Here is a 24,784-nt window from a genome sequence, read left to right as displayed (position 1 = left end):
AATTCCTCTTCTTCCTCCCAGTCTGACTCATCAGAGGCCACTGAAGAATGCAGGGACGGAGGTGGAAGGCTAGGAGTCATCTCTCTGGAATCCTCCTGGGGTTGCAAATGGTGGGTCTTGCGAGTGCGCTTGCCACCTTTTCGCATGCCTGCCTCAATGCCCTGGGAAATGGCCCTGTTAATTATTTCCTGCATTTCAGTGGATAGGTTAGGCCCTTGGTCCTCAATGGGGCGAACCCTTTGAGTGGGCCCGGGGATCGGCTGTTGAGGGGCTAAGGGCCCCATTGGAGCTGGTCCCTCCTCCATATCAGAGGGACAGGCAAAGAGATCAGCCTGATCAGCCATGGAATGGCCTGGAGAAGTTGCCATGGCCAAGGAATCCCCTTCCTCTTCACTATCAGAAATGGGGCCTCCCTGGGCTGGAGGAATTTCCCTGGAGGGCTCCCCAGGAGACACCGAAAGGGAAGATTGGGCCTGCTGTTGGGCTTTGGAAGACTGTTTTTCTAAGGCCTTCTGTCGCCTTAATGCATCTTTGTCTAGGCCTGAGCCCTGCTCGGGGCCATGCCTGGAGTAAGGCTTACTCCCTCTAATGGCCTCCCTGGCAGCTTTCCCGGCCTGTCTTACAGGGGCTCTGGAAGAGACACCCTCAGAAGTCTCAGAGGCCTGATCTGCCATGGTAACAATCACTGGTTGGGGCAGTAGGGGGATGGGAAAACCACCACTCACCACCTCCAGAAAGCCCACCGCAGCACGATGCTCCTGAGGAGACAGAGAAACTGCAAGGCCTGAAGTAGCTTGGAATTTCTTAGGCGCGAGCAGAATTCGCTCCCAGCGCCTGCAGGAGAGTAAAGGAGGTGACCCAGCAGGCCACGATCCCATGCCGATATCACTTGCTTGGATTGGGGCCCAGGTCGCCAGTCACACCGGGCAAGTCTGACTCCACGCGGCTCCTGCAAAGAGCCAGGCACCAGGCAGCTGCGGCAAAAAACTTTTAAAAGTAAAGCCGGAAGATTGCGCAATCCAAAATGGCGGCCGGAACTCACCGGAGCTTTTGCGCGCCAAATTTAAAGAGGGAAGAAGCCAAAATGGCTGCCCTGGAAGCCCACGCAGCAATTTGACTTGCTAGAAGCACAAATTGCAACGGAGGGCTTCCAGTGGGAATCGGCCCCCAGTAGGGGTGCCCCAACAGCGCTGGCGTCGGCACTCCGACCCACGCGCTTCCCCCAACAGCTGCCTGCGGCTTCTAGGAGCCAGAGCAAAGCCCCGGACTCCAGGAGAGCCGAAAGGGTGAGAAAAACCCAATTAAAAAGGGAAAAAAACAAACTTAAATTTAAACTCACCAGCCTGCTCTAAAAATCCTTAAATATGCTGTTTTAAAAAATTATTCTTCCTCTGGAGAGTCCAAGGAATCAATCTTAGAACTGGAGAAATCTTAAAGCGCGTCTACTGGGCTAGCTGAATTGAAAAAATCTGAGGAGAGTCGGCACCAGAGGCGTGGCTTAAAGTTTTCAATTCAGTTCTGGGCAGATTGGCTGTGTTTAACCCCTTCTTTGGACTCTCCAGAGCAGCGCCCTGGAAAATTGAGAGGCGGCTATGATTTTAGTGATATCTTGATGCAGCTGCTCATCCTGGACAAGAATACGGTCCTGTAGTTGGCGAAGCCACATGACAGTCGTGCAGTTAAAGTAGGAAGCCGCCACAGCAGCTTTGATTGCCCAGGCAGAAGTGTTAAAGTTCTTACGCAAGGTAAGTTCCACACGCTTGTCCTCCTGCTTCATCTTATCAGCTGCGTCTCCAGAGACTATGGAGGAGGAAAAGACTAGGGCTGCTACTGGGGTATTGATTGCTGGTAATTGTAGAGCTTGGGCAAAGGCCTGCTCTACATTGTAGAAGCAGCGATCACTGCTACCAGGATTGGAAAAGGTGGAAGGACAGGCCCACTGGTTCTTTACCACCTCTAGAAATAAGGGAGGGGCAGGAATTTCCTCCTTGTTTGTGGCGGTGCCAGATTTGCCAGATTTGGATCCCTAGGTTGAGGGACCGTTGGGTCCCCAGTTCCAATCTTAGTGGTCTTCCTGGCCTTGTGTAAAAGTGTCTTGAACATGACCGGTGGAAAAAGGCCAGGAAAGGCTGGAGGATCAGCGGGAACTGAGTCCTCATCCTCCAAAAACCCCATGTCTTGATGGGTGTCCTCCCCCAAAATGGAGCCTTCACTGACCATGGAGGGGGAGGGGGGCTAGCGTGGTGCTGTCTGTGATGAGCCACTGGGGCCCTGCAAGATTGTGGTGTCTTATCTCTCTGGGACATACCGGTGGCAATGCCCCGTGTTATAGCTGTAGAAATGAGCCTCCTAATACTTTCAGGAAGGAGATCCAGGTCCTCAAGGTCATCCTGCGATGGACCCGGAACTGGAGGTTCGTGATGAGCTAGCCCTGAAGAGGTATAGTAGGACCCAGAGGGGCCCTCCAAGGGATCCACATTTCCACCCCCAATGGCTCGGGGAGATGGAGGGGGAAGGAGAAACCTCCTGCCTGGAGTGCCTGTGGGATCCAGCAGGAGAGACTGAAGGGGAAGAAGGGCTGAAACCTCTAGGAGGTGAACCGGAGTGGAGAGACAAGGGCCTGATAGGAGATCTGGATCTGCTGGCCGAGTTGGGCCTAGTGGACCGGGCCTGCTTTTCTGCCCTGGCGATAGTTTTCTCCAGCGCCCTCTGTCATCTAAGCTTATCCCTAGTGGTGGCTCTGGAAGGCGTTGATCAGCCAAGGGCTTAGAAGCCACGGCCCTGGTTCTGGGACTGTCTAATTGCCCTTCTCTGACTTCGCTTGGAGCCTCTGATGGGGCCTGAGGAAGCTCGGATCTTGTTGTTGCCATTGGAGCCACCCACGTGCCAGGGTATCAAGGCCACTGTAGGTCCCGCCGGTGCCTGGGCCTTCAGGAGCTGTGGGCCACGTGCTAGATAAGGACCTGCCGGCCCCCGATCAATGACCGCAATGCAGGAAGCGGAGTACCCGACCACGAGGCTTCTGCAAATGGCTGCCTCCACGTGGCCGCTTCAAAACGGCCACCGGAGCCTTCGATTGCACTGCCGAGAGCATAGGGATGGCCGCGGCTTGCCTTTTAATCGCCGCAGCTTGTCTTTTAACCGCCGCGACTCCATGTGTTAGGGCACGTTCAGAGCGGCAGGAAGGCAGTGTGTTTGGGCAACTTTGGAGTGGCAGGAAGACAGGGTGATCAATAAAAGTGCCGCTTGCCGCAAGGAGACTCCTGGCGCTGGGAAAAAAACCTGCGATTTGCCTTTTAAGTTATGCGGCTTGATTGTTCTTCCTCCGAACTCACCGTCTAGCTCCCAGCAAGCTGCGCTTTGAAGCCCGTCATCCCCGCTGGCCCGGGAATCGGACAGGGCCCCTGGCCCCGCAGAGTAGGGGGCGCGGCGCCCCAAAGGGCTCTCCTATCCCATGCGAGACCGAAACAACTGTCCCTAGGGGCCACAGCTGAAATAAATTTAGTAATTTAGATTATCCAATTAATCCAATCAAATCAATGAATTTTAGTCAGATTAACAATAATGTGAAGGTTTCCTACCTAGGAGCCAAAGCAGTGCTTGGACCAAAAGACTGAGAGGAAACTGGGAGCCAATGGGAAATGGAGGAATATTATAGAAATTTCCCTCAGTCTATGGACCAATCCGGCTGTGACAAAACCCATGCGTAACCCCTCCCTCGATTCTACTGGAAAAGGAGCAGAATTCACAGACAATTAATAAAAGGGGTTTTTGTTGGGACTAGGAGTTTGCTTCATGCTCTTGGGAAGCCTTGCTCAGAACAAAAACAGGGGGGGGGAGGGGAAACAAACTTCAAAATGCAAGCCGCAAGGAGTTCTTTAAAAACAATCATTAATGTCAGGCAACCTCACCTTCGCCATCTCAAAGATGTTTGTCTTTCTTTTCGCTGCTTTGTAGACTAACTCTAAATGCAATCAGGAAGTTGTTAGTATGTAAAACAGCCCGGGTAATTTATTCTAAATTACCAAAACAAGCGTGATTGTTATTTTCCAAATTAAGCTCTCAATTTAAGCAGAATATTTGTTACAGGTGTAATCAATGGTGGGAAAAAAATCAACAAGTGGCGAATCAACTTGTCATTTACGATAAGGTTGTAAACTGGATGAAGTAAATTTAAAAAAACACTGGGGGAAGAAAGTAATTTTCAAATTGTGTTTTCTGCTAAGAAAACAACATGGAAATGTCTGTATAATCATTGGAGGTTTGGGATTTTAAAATAACACCAACCTGAACATGTCCAACAACATAATACAAAAAACCCCATTATAAATCCTATGAAACAAAATCAAAGTATTCACTGACTCTAGAACAAAGCTCCCTCTCCAGCTGCTCAACACACAAACATACACGTTCAACCCCCTGCTTAGGCAGGAAACCCTACATCACTTCAGACAAATGGTTATCCAACATCTTCTTTAAAACTTCCAGTGTTGGAACATTCACAACTTCTAGAGGCAAGCTGTTCCACAGATTAATTGTTCTAACTGTCAGGAAATTTCTCCTCAGTTCTAAATTGCTTCATTCTTGGATTAGTTTCCACCCATTGCTTCTACCCTCAGGTGCTTTGGAGAATAGTTTGACTCCCTCTTCTTTGGGGCAACCCCTGAGATATTGGAACACTGCTATCATGTCTCCTCTAGTCCTTGTTTCTATTAAACTAGACATACCCAGTTCCTGCAACCGTTCTTCATATGTTTTAGTCTCCAGTCCCCTAATCATCTTTGTTGCTCTTCTCTGCACTCTTTCTACATCGTGGCAACCAAAACTGAATGCCGTATTCCACGTGTGGCCCTACCAAGGCATTATAAAGTGGTATTAACACTTCACGTGATCTTCATTATACACACACACACACACATACACGCTCCCTGTCAATGTGGGCCACTGGGCCAAGGAAATGTTTTGGTTTCCACATAAATGGGGGAAACGTACAAGTATCTTTAAAGCACATTTATTTCAGCAGCTCTGAGACACTCGTTATCAGGCTAAAAGTAAAGTCTCCTCTTCGTTGCATTTATCTCTCAATGACATCATGCAAGTGTCTTTCTTGGCCGCTCTTTGTAAATTGCTTGCACTGCTTTCTTCTTTTTTCTTTTTTTAGCTACTCAATCTCATCATATTTCTCGGGAACATCCCTGAGTTAAATAATCCCTTCCTGTCACAAGCAGTAATGGATACTTCTGTCCTGGAAGGAGAGTGCTGCCAGAAACATTTAAGAGTAAGGTGAGATAATGTTGACACAGTAAAACCTTTCTCCTGACCACACAGCCTTTATTCTTTTTGTTTGAGAGTATATTTACTCTCCTAATAGCAACTAAGAATATGTAGCTGCTAGAGGGTTACAGCCATCTCATATTTATGGCAACTATCCTAGCGGCGTGAGTTCATTCTTCATATGACACTTGAAATCTTCAAAATAATTTCCTCTTATAAAAGAAACAAAGGCCAGCATTTTTCCAGTAAGGAACACATGTGTGCAAAATCTTACATACATTACACAACACCCGTTTTCAAACAGACCAAACTGCTGTGTCAACCAAAGCAGCACCTTCTTCTAGATCAGAATACAATACAATAGCAGAGTTGGAAGGGTCCTTGGAGGTCTTCTAGTCCAACCCCCTGCCTAGGCAGGAAACCCTATACCGTTTCAGACAAATGGCTATCCAACCTCTTCTTAAAGACTTTCAGTGTCTCTAGAAGGGGTGAAGAGTGATGGCCCTTTTATGCCCTGTGGACTTCAACTCCCAGAAGTCCCGAGCAAGCATGGTTGGCCCAGGAATTCTGGGAGTTGAAGTCCACAAGTCATAAAAGGGCCATTGTTCCCCAGCTCTGTTCTAGATGATACAATGCAGTCCAACATCATTTAGCAACTGGTGGAGTATTTTGTGCTTAGCCAATGCCTCATGGGAAAGACACACAGTGAAGTATTCAGTTTTGTTGCCTCAGCCTTCCATATCAGACACAAGATAAGCTAAGACTGCAATTTCCACAATTCCCAGTCACTATTCCTTATGAAATGTCGGACTTCAGAATATTCCTCCAATTTATAAATAGAAGGGGAGAAGGGCATTAAAAGACAGGAAGGATTAAACGTCTGTGGGCCTCATCGACAGGTAGTCCTTGAGTTATATCCATTGGTTTAGCTTGATTTCTGGAAGGCTTTATTTACTTCAGTTGCATTGTGCTTCACACTCAGGGACATAAAATTTGTGCAAAATAAAAATTTTAGGGCATCAACAAAGCCTTGAATTTGACATCCAGATTCTAATCTGCTATTAACTTGCTATTCTTACAACCATAATATTTCAGGGTAGTCCCAAGGTCCTTCAGCATCTTAAGACAATCCGGTTGAAATGCCAGTAGACACTTTTGGGAAAATGTTAAGACAGAAGTATCGGAAAAAACTTGATAAAGATGCAGGAGGCTTAAGCTTCAACACTTCATTTCCATTTTAATTTCCCATCTTTAAAATAAGAAAACACAACATCAACAGTTGGTGTAATTTAAATGTCAAAATGTTTAATGAAGATAATGATCATTAATTATGCTGATTTTAAAACCTGTGCCTATTATTATATCAAAGTGTGCATATAAATAAAAGCATTCCTGGTCAATAAGCCATTGAGCTAAATATATTTATCAGAGAAATTATTTAAAGGAGGGAAAACTACAAACAATTCCCAGTCTTTCCCAACAGACTGAATTATAGTCATGTGGATAAAATGGAAAACATTTATATTCATTCTGGCCTGGGCTCTACTATTCATGGTGACAACTTGGAATGTTTTTTTAAAAAGTAATTCCTAATATTTATTATAAACAGTTGCCTACCAAACTTAGAGGAACTGTAATACCAGTCTAAGCTGACTATATTTATAAAGCATAATAGATGAAAAACTAAATAATTATATTTAATGGAAATTTGTTAAATCGTTGACCAGTGGCCCAGCATGAAGGACACTGTAATGACTTAGGAATGAGGAATATATGAAAAATTGCAGGGTTAACCATCTGCATCAAAAGTGTTCCATGAAATCCTAAGTGTTCCTATTCAAAATAAACTTTATTAAGTTGAATAGGGTTTATACCCAGAGATGTAAACAGGCTACAACTTAGAGGAGATAATAATTAGTTTACATACAATAATACAATACAATAGCAGAGTTGGAAGGGACCTTGGAGGTCTTCTAGTCCAACCCCCTGCCTAGGCAGGAAACCCTATACCAGTGATGGTGAACGTATGCCACGCGTGCCACAGGTGGCACGCGGAGCCATTTGTCAGGGTACGCGAGGTGCTGCCCTGTCAGCTGGGCAGCGCGCATGCACGCGCTGGCCAGCTGAGTTCACTCTTTTTTAAAGCCATTTTTCGCCCTCTCCAGGCTCCAGAGGCTTTGTAGGAGCCTGAGGAGGGCGAAAAGAGCCTCCCCCGCGCCCCCAGAGGCCCTCTGGAGGCTTCATGAGCTTCCCTGAAGCCTCCGGAGCACAAAAAACCAGCCCTACGGGCAAACCGGAAGTTCGGGAACGGACTTCCAGTTTGCTTGGAGGTTCGTTTTGACTGCTCCGGAGGCTTCAGGGAAGCGTCCTGAAGGTCCCTGAAGCCTCCGGAGGGCTTCCAGGGGGGCGGGGGAGGCTGTTTTTGCTCTCCCCAGGCTTCTATAAAGCCTCTGGAGCCTGGGGAGGGCGAAAAAAGCATGCAAAAAATGTTGGGTTGCGTGTGTAGTGTGCGCATGCGCACTGGGGGCTCGCGCATTGTGTTATGAGTACGGCAGGCCCGCACATGACCCCCCCTGCGCTCCCCCCACTTATGGCACACGAGCCAAAAAAGTTCGCCAGTGCTGCCCTATACCGTTTCAGACAAATGGCTATTCAACATCTTCTTAAAGACTTCCAGTGTTGGGGCATTCACAACTTCTGGAGGCAAGCTATTTTCCACTGGTTAATGGTTCTCACTGTCAGGAAATTTCTCCTCAGTTCTAAGTTGCTTCTCTCCTTGATTAGTTTCCATCTGTTGCTTCTTGTCCTGCCCTCAGGTGCCTTGGAGAACAGTTTGACTCCCTCTTCTTTGTGGCAACCCCAGAGATATTGGAAGACTGCTATCATGTCTCCCCTAGTCCTTCTTTCTCTTAAACTAGACATACCCAGTTCCTGCAACCGTTCTTCATATGTTTTAGTCTCCGGTCCCCTAATCCTCTTGGTTGCTCTTCTCTGCACTCTTTCTAGAGTCTCCACATATTTTCTACATTATGGCAACCAAAACTGGATGCCATATTCCAAGTGTGACCTTATCAAGGCATTATAAAGTGGTATTAACACTTCACGTGATCTTGATTCTATCCCTCTGTTGATGCAGCCTAGAACTGTGTTGGCTTTTTTGGCAGCTGCTGCACACGGCTGGCTCATATTTAAATGGTTGTCCACTAGGACTCCAAGATCCCTCTCACAGTTACTACTATTGAGCAAGGTATCACCTATACTGTACCTGTGCATTTCATTTTTCTTGCCTAAACGTAGAACCTTACATTTCCACTCAAATTATACTTGTAATCAAGCACTCCATAAAGTGAGAGATTCATAAACCCGTATCAGTGCAAACCATAAAACGTTGTATTTATCAACATTGTTCTTAATCCTGCCTTATGTCCAAGTTCAAGATCTCCAAAAGAACAGTCTCAAATCTTCTTCATTCAGACCTTACTCGCCATATACAGAGACTAACGCATAGCTTACATACCGTAAAACCCGGCCTATCTTAGATAAAGCAACTTGAAGATCTCAAGCATGTTGCATTATTTCCATTTCTGGGTGCCATTATTTAACATCATGAGCAGATACATGGCCAGTTAAAATGAGAGTAGCTTTGAGGACAGAGAAACCAAAAACATGGCTTGGCTTTAAACTGTCCAGCACTTCATCATCCCATTTTTCACAACAGAAGTAAAATAATACCTCACTGAGTTCCCCTTATCTACTACTACAACTAGTGCAATTAGCGGTAATTGGGACTACCTTAAAGCATGGGAATTGTGTTCAAGAGCTGAGGTGTGGGGGGGCTGTAGATCGTTACTTAAGTTTGTTGCTCATGATTTTATTATTTTTCGGGGGGGAGGGGGTGGCACAAACTGATTTGATGTGCAAAAACCAGGTAAAACTGTACAATAGACAGACAGAAAAAAGACGGAGCCCATTTCTTTAATACATTTCTGCTCTTTCAAACATTTGTATTTACTTAAAACAGTAATATGAAATAAAACCAACATTTTCTAATACGCTTCTTTCAAAATATTTCTCAGAAGTTTGAAATATTGGGATATATATCAGCTTTTTAAAAGTAATCAATAATTAACTAGTTCTTACAAATGGACAGTTCCTATATAAATATATGCATTTCTCTGCCCACTCCAGACTAAACAATTTTATCATGATATGTTCAGTGGTTTCTTTGCAAACACAAACGAAAAGAGGTTTAAACAAAAAAATAAAACATTACCACTGCCTCCCTCGTAAAAATTCAGAAATAACGTTTCAGAAATATTATCTCAGAAGGTAACACATTTGTTATGCTAAAAAGTACAAACAGAAGAATAATATTAGCCGCCTAAGAGTTCAGCATAAAGCAGCACCATACGCCTTGATCCCATATCAGAAAAACAGAATGGGAGTTTGCAAAAGCAGATGTAATACCAGTTCCAAGGTTGTTTGTGAATATTTTATCTCTTGGTAGAGCCAATGGAAGGGTTTATTTTAAAGACAACAAAGGTAAAAACCACCTCTACTATCTTGTTCTTTAGTTTCACTCCTTCTCTAAATTCACTTTGGATTGTTACATAAAGCATTCTTCAGACACTAGTAGAATGCAGCTAGGGTATAGCTTTACTACAAGTAAAGCTTATGTAACAAATACGTCTGACTCTGACTGATACCTCAATCCTACACACTTAAGCCATTTCCTCCATGAATAATAAGGATTAATCCAGGTAGCTACACCATTTTTTATCACTCTGAAATGGTTATCTTATGTATATGCTCTCTCCACAACCAGTTTTTAACACTCCATTCATCATTTTACTTTCATGAGAAATTAAAATATCATGGCTGGAGATCGGAATTCAGATATTCCCCATTCATAGCTCAACACTCTAACCGCAATATGTTACTAGTTGTAATTGCTGTTCAAGGACCACAAATATTTTACAACCTAATCCTTACAAGTATATTACAAAACATTTCCTTCAAGGCAAGAGCAGTTGGCTTTTAGACCCAAAGCATTTTGATATCAATTTTGAAGATGTTCCAGAACTACCGTACTTGTAAAAGCATATTTATACTAATAGCCATTACATTCCCGTACACTGCAATATTAGCCACTCTGAATCACTGGAGAGATAAAAGATTTTTTTCTGTGAAGAAAGCAAGTTAAAATAAACTTCTGAAAAATAAATCAATTCCCAGTTTGAGGGGGGGGGGTTGGGGGGGAGGCTTCGGGGCTTTAAACCCTAGAGCCTGAAAAACATATGCATTCATATGGGAATTTATTACCTCTGCTCCAAGAGATTCCCATCCTACATTTAAGATAGGCATCAGGAAAATACCAAAGCAATTTTCAAATACTGTTTTGACCTATTCCCAGCAGCAAGGAGCCAGGTCCTTGTTCCGATAAACCCCTTTTATTTAACTTACAGTGAATTCCTCTCCAGCAAAGTCCCCACCCACATTCAAGATAGTTCACAATTACCGACCGTTATCAGGCTTGAAGAGTGGCCAGGCCTATATTTCTCGGACTCTGCAATATTTGGCAAGAATGTAGGAATGAACTAATTGTCTCCTGCAAACACCCCTCCCCTTTCGCTCCTCTTTCATTCCCTATGAGAAAGGCCATTCACCGTCCACCTGTGGCCTTACTCCCAAGTCAACCCTTGTTCATTAGCTGTTCCCTTCATCTGGCAACTCTGCGCATGCGCACACTGGGACCAGGCTCCAGCTGTTTGTCTGCCTCACTGATGTCTGACTCTGAAGGCAACTGATAAATGGCATATGGCCCTGGCCCCCTCTCTGCCTCTGACACAGAGCCCTCATCAGAGCCTTCCCCAGACTCCAGGACTGGCCCATGTTCCTCCCCAACCTCCTCACTGTCCGAATCTGCTGCCAACTATGCTGACCGCTGGCAGGTCACAACACACACTTTGAAATAATACAAGGCCAATTGGAACGACGTTTGACTCACTGGCTGCTTGGCAGAAGCTGTAGATTGTGATTCCATTCATGTATTACAAATAACTGACCTGCAGTATAACAGTCTCAGCAGGTGGTATCACTTGGGCCGCTATGGCCAGATTGTACAGCTAAGCAGAGTTAGGCTTAGTAAGAATTGGAAACGAGAAACCTACCACGGCTAAGATGGGCTGCCACAATACTATAAAAAGTCTAGGAGAGGTTGTAGACAAAAGGAAGGTCCAGGAATGGAATAACTCAGGAGCCAAGAAAAAAGACTCTCTCTTGGACCAGACTGAGTCGAAACTTGAGCCAAGGAGAGTCAGGGAGGCGTGGCTACAAATATGATTCAGTCTCTTGGCAGATTAGGACATGATAATCCCATTCCTGGACCTCCTGCAAACTACACCAGAGAAGTCCAGGGTTATAGGCAGACTGGGAACTTGGAGAACATACTGGAAGAACCAGCAGTACAAAGGCTAATTTCTACTTTTAATAAATACTAACCCATGACTCACTGGGTCATCCTGTCTTGTGTGGTCCCCACGGGGTATCCGTTGACTTTCTGCCTGCAAGCTTCTCAGGCTTCTACATTGAATTGCCTGGAGACCTGGCTCTTCCAGATGGCTTTGGCACCCGATGGGGGTAGCTTCATACTGAAGGTGGTGAGCTGATTACCATATTTTTCAGAATATAAGACGCACCTTTTTCCCTCAAAAAAGAGGCTGAAAATCTGGGTGTGTCTTATACACTGAATACAGCATTTTGTGCCTCCTGAAACCCCGCCATCTTCACCAAAATGGCCGTGCATAGCTTGTAGGCGGCTTTCAGAGTGGTCCTGGGAGCTGGGAAGAGCAGAAAGGAGCAAAAAAATGGCAGTTTTTTGCTCAATTTTGCTCCTCCAGCCCCCAGGAGCACCCTATAAGCTTCCTAAAGGCTACCCATGCCGTTTTTTTGACAAAAGACGGGCCCGTTTTCGTGAAAAATGGACCATTTTTTCCTCGTATTTGGCCCCCCCTCACTCCCCCAGGAGCACTCTACAAGCCTCCTAAAGGCTATGCATGTCATTTTTTAAAAAAAAGCAGGCCCATTTTCGTGAAAAATGGGCCGTTTTGGGGAGGTTTGCAGAGCGCAAAAACATTTTTTTTTTTAAATTTGCCTCTTCGAAACCTTGGTGTGTCTTATACTCCGGTGCATCTTATACTCCTAAAAATACAGTAAGTTCAATGCCATCTTCAACACCCCCACCCCCCCACCCCCGGTGTGTCCCATCCCCTTCTCTGCCATCTAACTCTATGATGGTTCACGTTTGTTTAATCTGTTGTGCTTTATAATGGATGTTTTTCATGTTGTGAGCCGTCCAGCCATTGGACACGAGGGTGGTGGCAAATCAATTTTTATAAATAAATGCGCAAATAATTGTAGGTATATGTCAGGGCAAATGAGGATCACGTGATTGTGTCAGCAAGGCAGCAGTCTGAAAAGCAGCTGCGTGGCAGCACTGGAATGACATGGAACTTTCCAGAATTTCATTCATATGGAAGTAATGAGTCCCAGCATTCTACAGCTTAGCACATTTGAGCTCCTTTGCTTGAAAACGTTTGCTCTGTGATGCACTGTTTCGCCCAGTTATAGTTACAGATGTGAGAGTTGTAACAGTTCGTAGACTCTAGCTCACACAGAAAGCAATAAGGTAGTCCTTGACTTACAACCACAACTGAGCCCAACATTTCTGTTGTTAAATGAGACCTTTGTTAAATGAGTTTTACCCCATTTTATGACTTTTCTTGCCACTGTTGTTAAGTGAATCACTTCAGTTGTTCAATTAGTAGCCCGGTTATTAAGCGAATCTGGCTTCCCCTTTGGCTCTACGTGTCAGAAGGTCACAAAACGGGATCACATGAACTTGGGACATAGCAATGGTCTTAAATATGAACTGCTTGCCAGGCATCTGAATTTTGTTCTCATGATCATGGGGATGTTACAAGGCTCGTAACTGTGAAAAACAGGTCCTAAGTCACATTTTTCAGTGCTGCTGTAACTTTGAACGCTCAAAGAAACTGGCTGTATTTCTTTTATACATACATACGTATGTATATCTATTTATTGTACAGTTTGAAAAGCTCCAAGAAGCCTGTATAATCATCAAAAATAGACAGTTTATATGCATTTATTTACAGGCCACCCAACTCATAGCAACTATGGGTGGTATAAAAATAAAAGCAATCCCATTTAATGCAAACAAAAGGAGGTGGTAACTCAGAGATTAATGTACCAAGCAATTAATAAATTGCTTGGTCTAAAGGTTATACAATCCTCTAACCCAGGGGTGAAATTCAGCAGGTTCTAACAGGTTCTGGAGAACCAGTAGCAGAGATTTTGAGTAGTTCAAAGAACCAGTAGCAGAGATTTTGAGTAGTTCAAAGAACCGGTAGCCAAATTTTTGAGTAGTTTGGAGAACCGGCAAATATCACCTCTGTCTGGCCACAGAGTGGGGAGGGAATGGAGATTTTGCAGAAATTTCCCCTGGAGTGGGGAGAGAATGGGGATTGTCAGGATCCTTCCCCTGGAGTGGGGAGGGAATGGGGATTTTGCAGTATCCTTCCCCTGGAGTGGGATGGAAATTGAGATTTTGCAGTATCCTTCCCCTGGAGTGGGGAGGGAATGGGGATTTTCAGGATCCTTCCCCTGGAGTGGGGAGGGAATGGAGATTTTGCAGTATCCTTCCCCTGGAGTGGGGAGGGAATGGGGATTTTGCAGTATCCTTCCCCTGGAGTGGGGAGGGAATGGAGATTTTGCAGTATCCTTCCCCTGGAGTGGGGAGGGAATGGGGATTTACAGTATCCTTCCCCTGGAGTGGGGAGGGAATGGGGATTTTGCAGTACCCTTCCCCTGGAGTGGGGAGGGAATGGGGATTTTGCAGTATACTTGCCCTGGAGTGGGGAGGGAATGGGGATTTTCAGGATCCTTCCCCTGGAGTGGGGAGGGAATGGAGATTTTGCAGTATCCTTCCCCTGGAGTGGGGAGGGAATGGAGATTTTGCAGTATCCTTCCCCTGGAGTGGGGAGGGAATGGGGATTTTACAGTATCCTTCCCCTGGAGTGGGGAGGGAATGGGGATTTTGCAGTACCCTTCCCCTGGAGTCGGGAGGGAATGGGGATTTTACAGTATCCTTCCCCTGGAGTGGGGAGGGAATGGGGATTTTGCAGTACCCTTCCCCTGGAGTCGGGAGGGAATGGGGATTTTGCAGTATCCCCCCACTGTCATGCCCACCAAACCACGCCCACAGAACCGGTAGTAAAAAAAATTTGAATTTCACCACTGCCCTAACCCAGCACATGGGGGGTGGGGGTGTCAGCTCTTCAAGGTCCATTCAAAGGATGGCAAAGTCAGGTCAACTCAAATTTCCACAGCCATGCTATTCCAGGTCCTGCAACAAAGAAGGAATATCACCTCTATCCCACCTGGAGCAAGTCAGCCCTATGCCATGAAGGGCTTTACAGATCACAATCAGCACATTGAATTGTCCCGGAAGCTTATTAATAACCAGCATAGCTTGCACAACAAATACATTACATGGGAATAGACACCATCACTACACTAATTCTTATCTGTTTGTATCAAGATGTAATTTAAAATAGAGAATGGAATGGAAAACAAAAATCAAGATAGTTCATGATTATTGTTCACTGATTATACCTTCAGCCATAGCAAAAATGTTGTTCTGAGGGGTCCTTGGTGCTCTCGGAGCTTGGCTGTCATTTTCTTGCAGACGTTTCATGACCCAACTAAGTAACATTATCAGTGATAGTAAGAAATGGGGTTTGCTCTCAATTTATATTCTAATGGTTCAAATATTCTCCTTTATTGACCATGTTGGTCTTCTCTGGGAGCTGGGAATGACCACTTAGTTAACAGCTTACAACAACAACAAAGGGAGAAGCTACCTGTGGAGATAGTGAAAAGTGTCTCCACAAGGAGTGTTTGTGTGAACCAGAGAAAGCAAGAGTGAGCAGCTATTCTAAAAGGAGATCATTTTTGGAAAATGTATTTCAGTCCTATCACCAATTTATAGAAATGAATAAAAACAAAACAAAAAAAGTTTAGATAAGTTTATGCCAACTGAGAACAGCAATTACAGTTCTAATACTTATTAGTGATTAGTAGCTGAGAGTAGTCATCAAAGAACTGAGTATTTTAATACAATAATACAATAATACAATAGTAGAGTTGGAAGGGACCTTGGAGGTCTTCTAGTCCAACCCCCTGCCTAGGCAGGAAACCCTATAACATTTCAGACAGATGACTATCCAACATCTTCTTAAAGACTTCCAGTGTTGAAGCATCCACAACTTCTGGAGGCAACTTCTGTTCCACTGATTAATTGCCCTCACTGTCAGGAAATTTCTCCTCAGTTCTAAGTTGCTTCTCTCCTTGATTAGTTTTCACCCATTGCTTCTTGTTCTACCCTCAGGTGCCTTGGAAAATAGTTTGACTCCCTCTTCTTTGGGGCAACCCCTGAGATATTGGAACAATGCTATCATGTCACTCCTAGTCCTTCTTTTCATTAAACTAGACATACCCAGTTCCTGCAACCGTTCTTCATATGTTTTAGTCTCCAGTCCCCTAATCCTCTTTGTTGCTCTTCTCTGCACTCTTTCTAGAGTCTCCACATTCTTTTTTACATCGTGGAGACCAGAACTGAATGCCGGATTCCAAGTGTGGCCTCACTTAGTATTTTGTTATACTAAGCTCAGAGAGCACCAAGATCCGCACAGTTCAATCCTGGGCAACAAATATTTTCATATATTGGTATGGTGTTATGTCATGCTGTTAAAATTGTTTGAACAACTAATTACGGTTACCCACAAGGTTAGTCAGCACACATTGGGTCTTACATTTTTAGTATTATATTCCAACATCAACTAATTCTCAACCAGTGCAGTCTTTTTCATTTGTCCTTCCCCTTCTGTTTACCCACCAACAATATATATTCTGCAAAAACCCAGAAAAGGAACCCAGTGTTTTGTACTTCTCTAATGTAACTGGAATTTCCAAGCAATAGGTTGTTACAAGAAATTACGATGCTGCAATGCTAGATATTTTCAAAGTTTATGAACACACTGCGAGGAGGAGGAGGAGGAGGAGGAGGAGGAGGAGGAGGAGGAGGAGGAGGAGGAGGAGGAGGAGGAGGAGGAGGAGGAGGAGGAGAAACATTTTGATTCATCTTCCAAACAATGTATCTATAGTAGTTTAAGGATACATTTTTTATCTTCAGGAGTTGGGAATGTGTATTACACAAAATTTGAACAGACATTAGTTACTCTTTATGTTTGTCTATTTAAGCTCTAGGCAGCTTACGGAGAAGCTTCTTCAGCCTCTTAAAATCTTGATAGAAATCAATTTATCTTAAAGTATAATGGATTACTATTGGGAAGTTAAGCTGATATACACAATAAATGGATACCTTACTCTGTCGATAGAAGAACTGGGATTTTCAAGGATTTCCATCAATGTTCTATGGGTAATGTTAGAGAGAGACAGCCACAGTAGTCTATGAAAGCGTTTCACCATCTTACAAATGGTGGGAGACCAAATCTTGTTTAAACCAGAAATTTTTCTCCTAGGTATAATATCGGAGGGGTTTAAGAAAGATACACTTTATATAACTTATGCACAATATTGGAAAAAAGAAAATACACCATTAGAGCTAGATATAATCAGAAAAGTGTTGGCCTGTGCGGAAGCAGATAGGCTCACTCTTGAACTTAAAAATAAAGGGGAATCAGAATTGTTTGAAGTCTGGAACAGATTTTATGATTGGTATAAGACAAGGTGACAAGACTGGAACAAACTGTATATATTGTGATTGGACAGAAGGATAGACAATGTATTAAGTAGGCTAATTGTTAATGGTTGAGACTAGCTGCATATAATGGGAACTGGGTATGTTTAGCTTAAGAGAAAGAAGGACTAGGGGAGACATGATAGCAGTGTTCCAATATCTCAGGGGTTGCCACAAAGAAGAGGGAGTCAAACTATTCTCCAAGGCACCTGTGGACAGAACAAGAAGCAATGGGTGGAAACTAATCAAGGAGAGAAGCAACTTAGAACTGAGGAGAAACTTCCTGACAGTTAGAACAATTAATCAGTGGAACAGAAGTTGCCTCCAGAAGTTGTGAATGCCCCAACACTGGAAGTCTTTAAGAAGATGTTGGATAGCTATTTGTCTGAAACGGTATAGGGTTTCCTGCCTAGGCAGGGGGTTGGACTAGAAGACCTCCAAGGTCCCTTCCAACTCTGCTATTGTATTGTATTGTATTGTATTGTATTGTATTGTATTGTAATGTGAATGTATGGTCACTTTGACTTCGCGGTACTGCATTGTTTTAAATGTAAAAATAATAAAAATGTATTCTAAAAAAAAAAGTGTTTCACCATCTTGGCAGCCTAAAGAGGTGTCAGCATGCTGGCTGGGAACTTCTGGGAGTTGAAGTCTACACATCTTAAGGTTGCCAAGATGAAGAAACCCTGCTCTATGGTATCAAAAATCAGGAGTTTGGCTAACACCAGATAATGAGAAATTATATGCAGTTAGTTGGGTTGAGGAGCGATCTGACCATCTTTGCAGATAACGCAAATGGATTTCAAGGGGTTCCCAAAGGATCCTTTCAAACAGAGGGGGCGACTAACAATGAATTGGATGCAAAGTGATTCACACGAGGACAAACATTTTTAAAATCACGTAAAAGTGGATGGCCCTAATCCGTAGAAGCTGGGAGTGACTGATCAGGAAATAAATCAAGTAGCTGGAATGTCTAATGATCTCTTGAACTTTTAAAAAAAATAAAATTATTATGAGAATAATAGAGAAAAAGGATAGAAAATGAAACTGACAATATTTGCTACTTTTATAGTCATCTCTGATACAACCGCAGCGGTATTTCGGAGAAGGATTACACAAATTTGTAACACTGCACCAGGGGTGGGTTCCCGCAGTGACTACTGCCGGTTCGCTTGTGGGCGCGCCACATGCGTGTGCTTGATGCGCACTGCGCAGGCATTCACACTGCAATAAAAATGTTTCGCAGAAACAAAAAACAAGATGGTGGCGCCTATGGCGCCACCCACAGAATCAGTTCAGGGGCGTGGCAGGCTTGGGTCGCTGCCGGTTCCAGCGACCCAGGCTTCCAAACCACAACCGGTTCGGCTGAACTGGTCGGAACTGGCAGGAACCCACCACTGCACTGCACCTAAACAAAACCACGTAAAGATTGAAGGGGGCGGGCAGGGAAACACAAAGCCATCCAAAGTTCTCAGAAAGTGGGAAAATAACATGGGATTTATGATTACAAAACAGAAAATGCAAGTAACTGGAGAGGGCTAGTATCTGGTGGAGTATAAAATTCTAAAAGGAGTATGAAAATATAAAATTATACACAACATGAAGAAAATGAAGAGGAGCATTTATTTTTCTTATTCTCTCCTGAAACTAGAACAGGGATACCTCCAAATAAAATTAAATGACCGAAAATTCAAGCAACAGCTTCCAGTTCTGTAAGGTTGCTTTTTTTTTAAGGATCAGCTCTATTGCTTAGGAATAAGTCCCTCTACTACTAATACTCACAATAACTGCCTAATAACTCCAAGATGAGGTGTGATTTTTTTCTGAATACCAGCTGCCAGGCAACAATGGCAGGAGAAAGCTTTGTACTCACATTCTGCATATGTTTTTATGACCGTCTAGTTGTCTAGTGAGGTGGGGAGTAGGGGAGGATAATACAAAGAGCTCTTATAAAGTAGGTGCAGAAAAAAAGAAAAGAAAAAAAAACTCTCGCATCACATTTCTAAACAACTAATGTATTTTAAAAATAATCGTATTTTGATTTGCACAGGCAATGCGTAGAGAATGACTGCCGTGTAAATTACTTCACACTTGCTCCCTGGCGTTTTGATTAATTGCATGTCAATAAGACTTCCCTCTGCAGGCCGTCCTGAGCATTACCGTACCAATCATAAAAAGCAAATGCAGCAGCTGTAAAGAGAACACTACAGTCATAAAGCAAACATGTTGTTCACTATGGCAGGGGTCTCCAGCCTTAGCAACTTTACGACTTGTGGACTTCAGCATGTGCTGGCTGAGGAATTCTGGGAGTTGAAGTCCACAAGTCGTAAAGTTGCCAAGGTTGGAGACCTCTTGCACGATGGAGTGTTTTTTGCCAAGAGGTAAATGCCGGGTTTTTGGCAAAAACGTTGTAAAATGCAATCACATGACCACAGAATGCTGCAAATGGCCATAAATGCAGGATGATTACCAAGGGGCCAACACACAGTCCCAGGACCCAAGGAAGGGGTCAGTCATGGGAACTTTGGAACCAGGTTGTGAGTACCTTTGAGGGGGTCTATCATAACTTTGAATGATTGTTAAGTGACCAGTCATAAGACAAGGAGTAGCTGTATAGAATCATAAAATTGGAACTACAGTGTAGTTGGAAAGTTCTCAAAAAGCAGTGAAATGTGATTGATATTGCCCTCAGAAGGTCTTATTAGATGTACATGTAGAGATACATGCCTAAAAGTTTTATTCAAATGAACGTATCAATATATTTCAGATTGAAGCTAAAATCCATACCATTTGGACTTAACAGTTCCTAATCAGGCTTCATAAATATGGTATTAATATACAGTGTTTAATATATAAATCATTGGCAGTTTTCATATGTTGTTTCAATTAAGCATAACTAAATGAAGCCCCAAAAGCACAGATATTTCTCTATACTAATTAGTTCTGTTTTATTTCCGATGTTGTTCAATTTTTGCTCCATCATAGATTCCTAGAAGGATCTTTCATAACAAAAACCTTCAGACTACTGATCACTGATAAAAACAAATCCATTAATCATACAATATCCTCCCTCCCTCCCCCACCCACTCCCTCTCTCAGGCCTGACTGCTATACACTTTAGGAATATGCAAGTACACTACCAAAATTTTGAATAAACAGTTTAATTTCTAAGAGATATTAATAATCATACATAAAACTTGAGATGATTATAGTATTTTGAACATGTCAACATCACACAGCACAAGCTCCAGTTGATAAAAAATATTTTTTTAAAAGTTCAACAAGTAAGTATTTTAAAACAAATTTATTTCCTACTAACATAATTGAAAATATATTAACATTACTGACAATTTACTGAAAACCAACCAGTAATCACCACATCCAATAACTTCCCTGGTTATGAAGTCCACCCTATATTGCCCTCCTAGAGAAGCAGTCACATAGCAACGTTAGAAATTTTTTCTTCATCCAATCAATTTTCAACTCCTTCTCAAAACACCCTTAAGTGTTAAGCAAATACCTCAAGAAGAAGAAAAAAAAACAACTTTAAAGATAACAGTGAAACTCCACTGCGAGGCTTCTCCAGAGCCTCCATCAGCTTCCATTCCCTCAAAGTTCCATAACTTTCCTTTGGTTTTGTAGAAGTGAGAAATAGCCAAACTATTAATGTTTCGGGTTTTCCTAATTAAAGAAAAGTCTCGGCCAGACAGTAGTTATGCTCAGTGTCAATAGCTTTCCACTGCAAACAAATGTGGCCAACACCACAAACCTTTCTCAAGGAATCCCAAATCAAAGGTGAAGCAGGTGGCTTGGAATTGGCCAGAGAACAAGCAATACATATGTAGCTAATCAATATATATATACACATACATACATATACATATATATACATACATACACATATATATATACATATACACAAACACACACACACAGGGGTCTGTGTGTGTGTGTGTGTATGTGTGTGTGTGTGTGTGTGTGACTGCTCTTTAGAAGGCCAGATTCTGAAGTGGAAACTCAAATACTTTGGCCACCTAATGAGAAGGAAGGACTCCCTGGAGAAGAGCCTCATGCTGGGAAAGACGGAGGGCAAAAGAAGAAGGGGAGGACAGAGAAGGAGGTGGCTGGATGGAGTCACTGAAGCAGTCGGCGTGAGCTTAAATGGACTCCAGAGGATGGTAGAGGACAGGAAGGTCTGGAGGAACGTAGTCCATGGGGTTATGATGGGTTGGACATGACTTCACAACTAACAATGAATATGTGTATATATGGGGTGCATGGATGAATCGATAGATGGGATGGAGGGATGGGATGGATGGAGGGATGCATGCATGGGCTTCTTTCCCACACTTTCTCATTTTTTCATCCCTGCATCTCTTCTGAGATGCCCAAGAAGCAAGACAGGAGGCTAATTTCAAGGCAGCCAAAGGACTTTCACCCGAAAGGATGCCTTAAGACAACTCAGGATGTCTCGACAACTCACAACTAGGGCACAATAAATGCCCCCTTTGATTAAAAAAAGAGGAGCAAGGAAGCATCTCCCTGCCATACAAAGGGCAAGAAGGATGCTTCGGGCGGCCGCTCCCCCCCCCCCCCCCAATAGAGACACATCCAACAAAGCCCTTCAGCTCCTTTGCACCATGCCCAGATGCACACGGGCTGCAGATAAACCTCGTCTCTGGTTTGCATTTGGCCCTTTCCGTCCCCACCATGAAATCACCCCTGATTCCCATTTGGCCCTTTCCGTTCATGCACTCCAAGAGGTAGAGGGATGCTCTGTGTGCACCTTCCCCACCTCGGGAACGAGAGAGGTGGAGAGAGAAGGAAGGAAGCAGGGACTGGAAGCCGAGGAAGGGAGCGTGCATGGAGGCCAATGCGAGGATGGATGCGCGCTTTTTAGGCAAGCTGGCATGCCCGTACACCCGGCATGCATGCATGCAAGCCAGGCGAGAGACGCATCTCCCACCTCGGCGGCGGCGGACACAAAGGAAGGGAGGATGCCCGGCGGGAGGGAAAGGTAAGAGTGGCGCGAGCCGAGAGAGATGGGGGGGGGGAGAAAGGTGACGGAGGGGGGAGCGCGGGGGGCGGGAAGAGCCTGAGGGCGGGGGAGAATTGGGGAGCGGGAGGAGGAAGAGGGGCGGCCCGAAAAGATGAGGAGGAGGAGGAAGGATGCTCTGCCCTTCCCTGGCCTCACCTCAGCTCGCGACCGGGGGAAGCCGTCGCCGCCACCGCTGCTGCCGCCACCACCACCACCGCCGCCTCACGCCCGGCTGAGGGAGCCACGACCGAAGGGGGCGGGCAGCCTCGCGCGCGCGCCCCCTCCCTCCCTCCCTCCTTTGCCTGCCCGCCGCGCGCCTGCCAGCTAGCCAACCAACGAACGCCGCCGACGGACGGCCACGCCCCCTCACGCCCGCCTCCTACAATACCCCCCCACAAACACACACACCCCAAGTCTCTCAACCGGCCGCTGGCTGAGGAGAAGAGCGCGCCTGCGCGCCGCGGCGTGCGAGGGAGCCGGCCAGGGGAGGGGATGGAGGTGGGGGGGTAGAAAGGCGCAGGTGCCTCCTTTTGCCTGAGCCGGCGAAGGGTTGAGCGGGCGGCGCCCAACTGCGCAGGTGCGAGCGCTGGAGGCGCTCGTGGGGGGGAGGGAGGTGGCCGGCCTGGACCGCGTTGCTTAGCGACGGAGGCCGCGCGAGCTAGGGGAAGGGAGGGCGTGGTGAGGGATGGGGAAGAGGAGCATTGAGGAGGAGGGTTGGGGAAAGTGGTCGTGGGAATGCGGTCCGGGGATGAACGGGTCAGCCAGCTAGGTGGGAGGGGGAGGAGAGTTGGAGGGTGGGTCCTTCCTGGGGCTGCTTCTCCGTGCATCCACGCGCAAGGCTGCCCTGAGCCCAGGATAAGCTGGGATTTGTTTTGGGGGGTGATTTTCTGCACCTTCTCGAAGCTGTCAAAAAAGAGACTGGACTGCCATCTGTCAAAAATGGTGTAGTAGAGTCAGCTGGGGGTGTGTGGACTAGATGACCTCCAAGATCCCTTCCAACTCACTGTAACAGCATTGCCAAAAAGGCATTAAGAGTTGTCAACCGACTCTCTCCGGTAACATTGTACTGCTAACTAAGGCATACAAAACCTTTGCCAGACCAATCCTCGAATACAGCTCTTCTGCCTGGAATCCTCACTGTATATCGGAAATTAATAAGAGCGAGCAAGTCCAGAGGTATTTCGCGAGAAGAATCCTCCACTCCTCTGCTCACAGCAGAATCCCTTATGCCACCCGGCTTGAAATTTTGGGCTTGGACAACCTAGAAGTACACTGCCTTTGCCTTCGGTCTGACCTAAGCGTAGTACACAAAATTATCTGCTACAACGTCCTACCTGCCAACAACGACTTCAGCTTCAACTGCAATGACACACACGGGCAAACAATAAATATAAACTCAAGGTAAACCGCTCCAGACTCACTTGCAGAAAATACAACTTCAGCATTAGAGGGGTCAACGCCTGGAATGCTCTACCCAACTACATTGTTACATCCTCACCCCCCCCCATAACTTCAACCCTAAACTGTCTACTGTGGACCTCACCCCATTCCTAAGAGGTCCGTAAAGGGGGCGTGCATAAGCGCATCAGTGCCTACCGTCCCCATTTATTTGTACCCATTTCCTATGTTCTTATTCCTGTTAACTTGTACATGACTGACAAACTAAATAAATAAAATAAATAAACTCTGGTCATCTCTATCTGCGCTGGTGCCCCAGCGGCTTTTTTGCGCTCTCTCTCTGGTAATCCATGCAAAGACGGGCGGGGTGGTGATGCGAAAGGATGCCCCCCTCCCCATGTGTTCCAACAGTGGTTCTCCCCTGGGGGAGGGGGGGGATAAGGACAGGTAAAAAATCTTTACCTTTACCAAGATGGACAAATTTAATCAAGGAAAACAGACAGACAGTTCGATCTAGGGGGTCCAACCATGTCTATTTTAAGACTTGTGGGCTTCAAATCCCACAATTCACGGCTGCCTGAGGAATTCTGGGAGTTGAAGTCCACAACATTGGACACCCACGTTCTCGTGGCTAAAGCACCAGCCTATCAACGAGAGGCTGTGAGTTATAATCCCACCTTAGGCGCAAAGCCAGCTGGATGACCTTGGGCCAGTCCCTTTCTCTAAGCCAGGGGTGTCCAAACTTGGCAACTTTAAGACTTGTGGACTTCAACTCCCAGAATTCCCCAGCCAGCAGAGCTGGCTGGGGAATTCTGGGAGTTGAAGTCCACAAGTCTTAAAGTTGCCAAGTTTGGGCACCCCTGCTCTAAGTCCTACCAAGCAGGCAAGTTAGGGCACCCCTGCTCTAAGTCCTACCAAGCAGGCACCCCTGCTCTAAGTCCTACCAAGCAGGCAAGTTTTTCTGAAAAACCTTGCCAAGAAAACTGCAGGGACCTGCCCAGGCAATCTGAGAATCCAACACAAATGAACGAAAGAAAAAACAGCAGCAGCAACAACAACAAAAATAATAACATATCTCCAGCATTCTCGGTTGGAGATGATCTGATTGTGCTCCAACGCCTCTGGAGAATAACTTGGGCGCATACATTTTTAATAAGTTAAAATATTTGCTGTATTCCTAAGGATGTGTTTCAAGACAGACAATACGTATTCAAGACAGGTTTTGCCACACGTCA

The 24,784-nt window shown here is 45.0% G+C and overlaps 1 protein-coding gene across 6 annotated transcripts in view; it reads right to left on the bottom strand.

Annotated features, from left to right (window-relative positions):
• Positions 1-24,784, bottom strand: part of CTNNA2 (catenin alpha 2) — a 653,992-nt gene that overhangs the window by 558,472 nt on the left and 70,736 nt on the right. For 2 of the 6 annotated variants that reach the window (XM_081960362.1, XM_081960369.1), the window contains exon 1: positions 10,597-10,702. The exons of 1 other annotated variant lie outside the window; for it this stretch is intronic. In XM_081960362.1, the coding sequence (XP_081816488.1) occupies positions 10,597-10,618 (22 nt within the window). In that variant the 5' untranslated portion in view covers positions 10,619-10,702. Of the gene's footprint in view, positions 1-9,547; positions 9,598-10,596; positions 10,703-10,796; positions 10,838-22,307; positions 22,445-24,784 lie in introns of those variants that run through there. 3 more of the 6 variants (XM_081960363.1, XM_081960364.1, XM_081960366.1) reach the window with 3 other exon arrangements.

The sequence above is a fragment of the Natrix helvetica genome, assembly GCF_964273705.1.
Source record: "Natrix helvetica genome assembly, chromosome: 7".
Lineage (NCBI taxonomy): Eukaryota > Metazoa > Chordata > Lepidosauria > Squamata > Natricidae > Natrix > Natrix helvetica.
The sequence above is the reverse complement of the archived record's forward strand: the minus strand, read 5'-3'. Positions and strand labels throughout refer to the sequence as shown.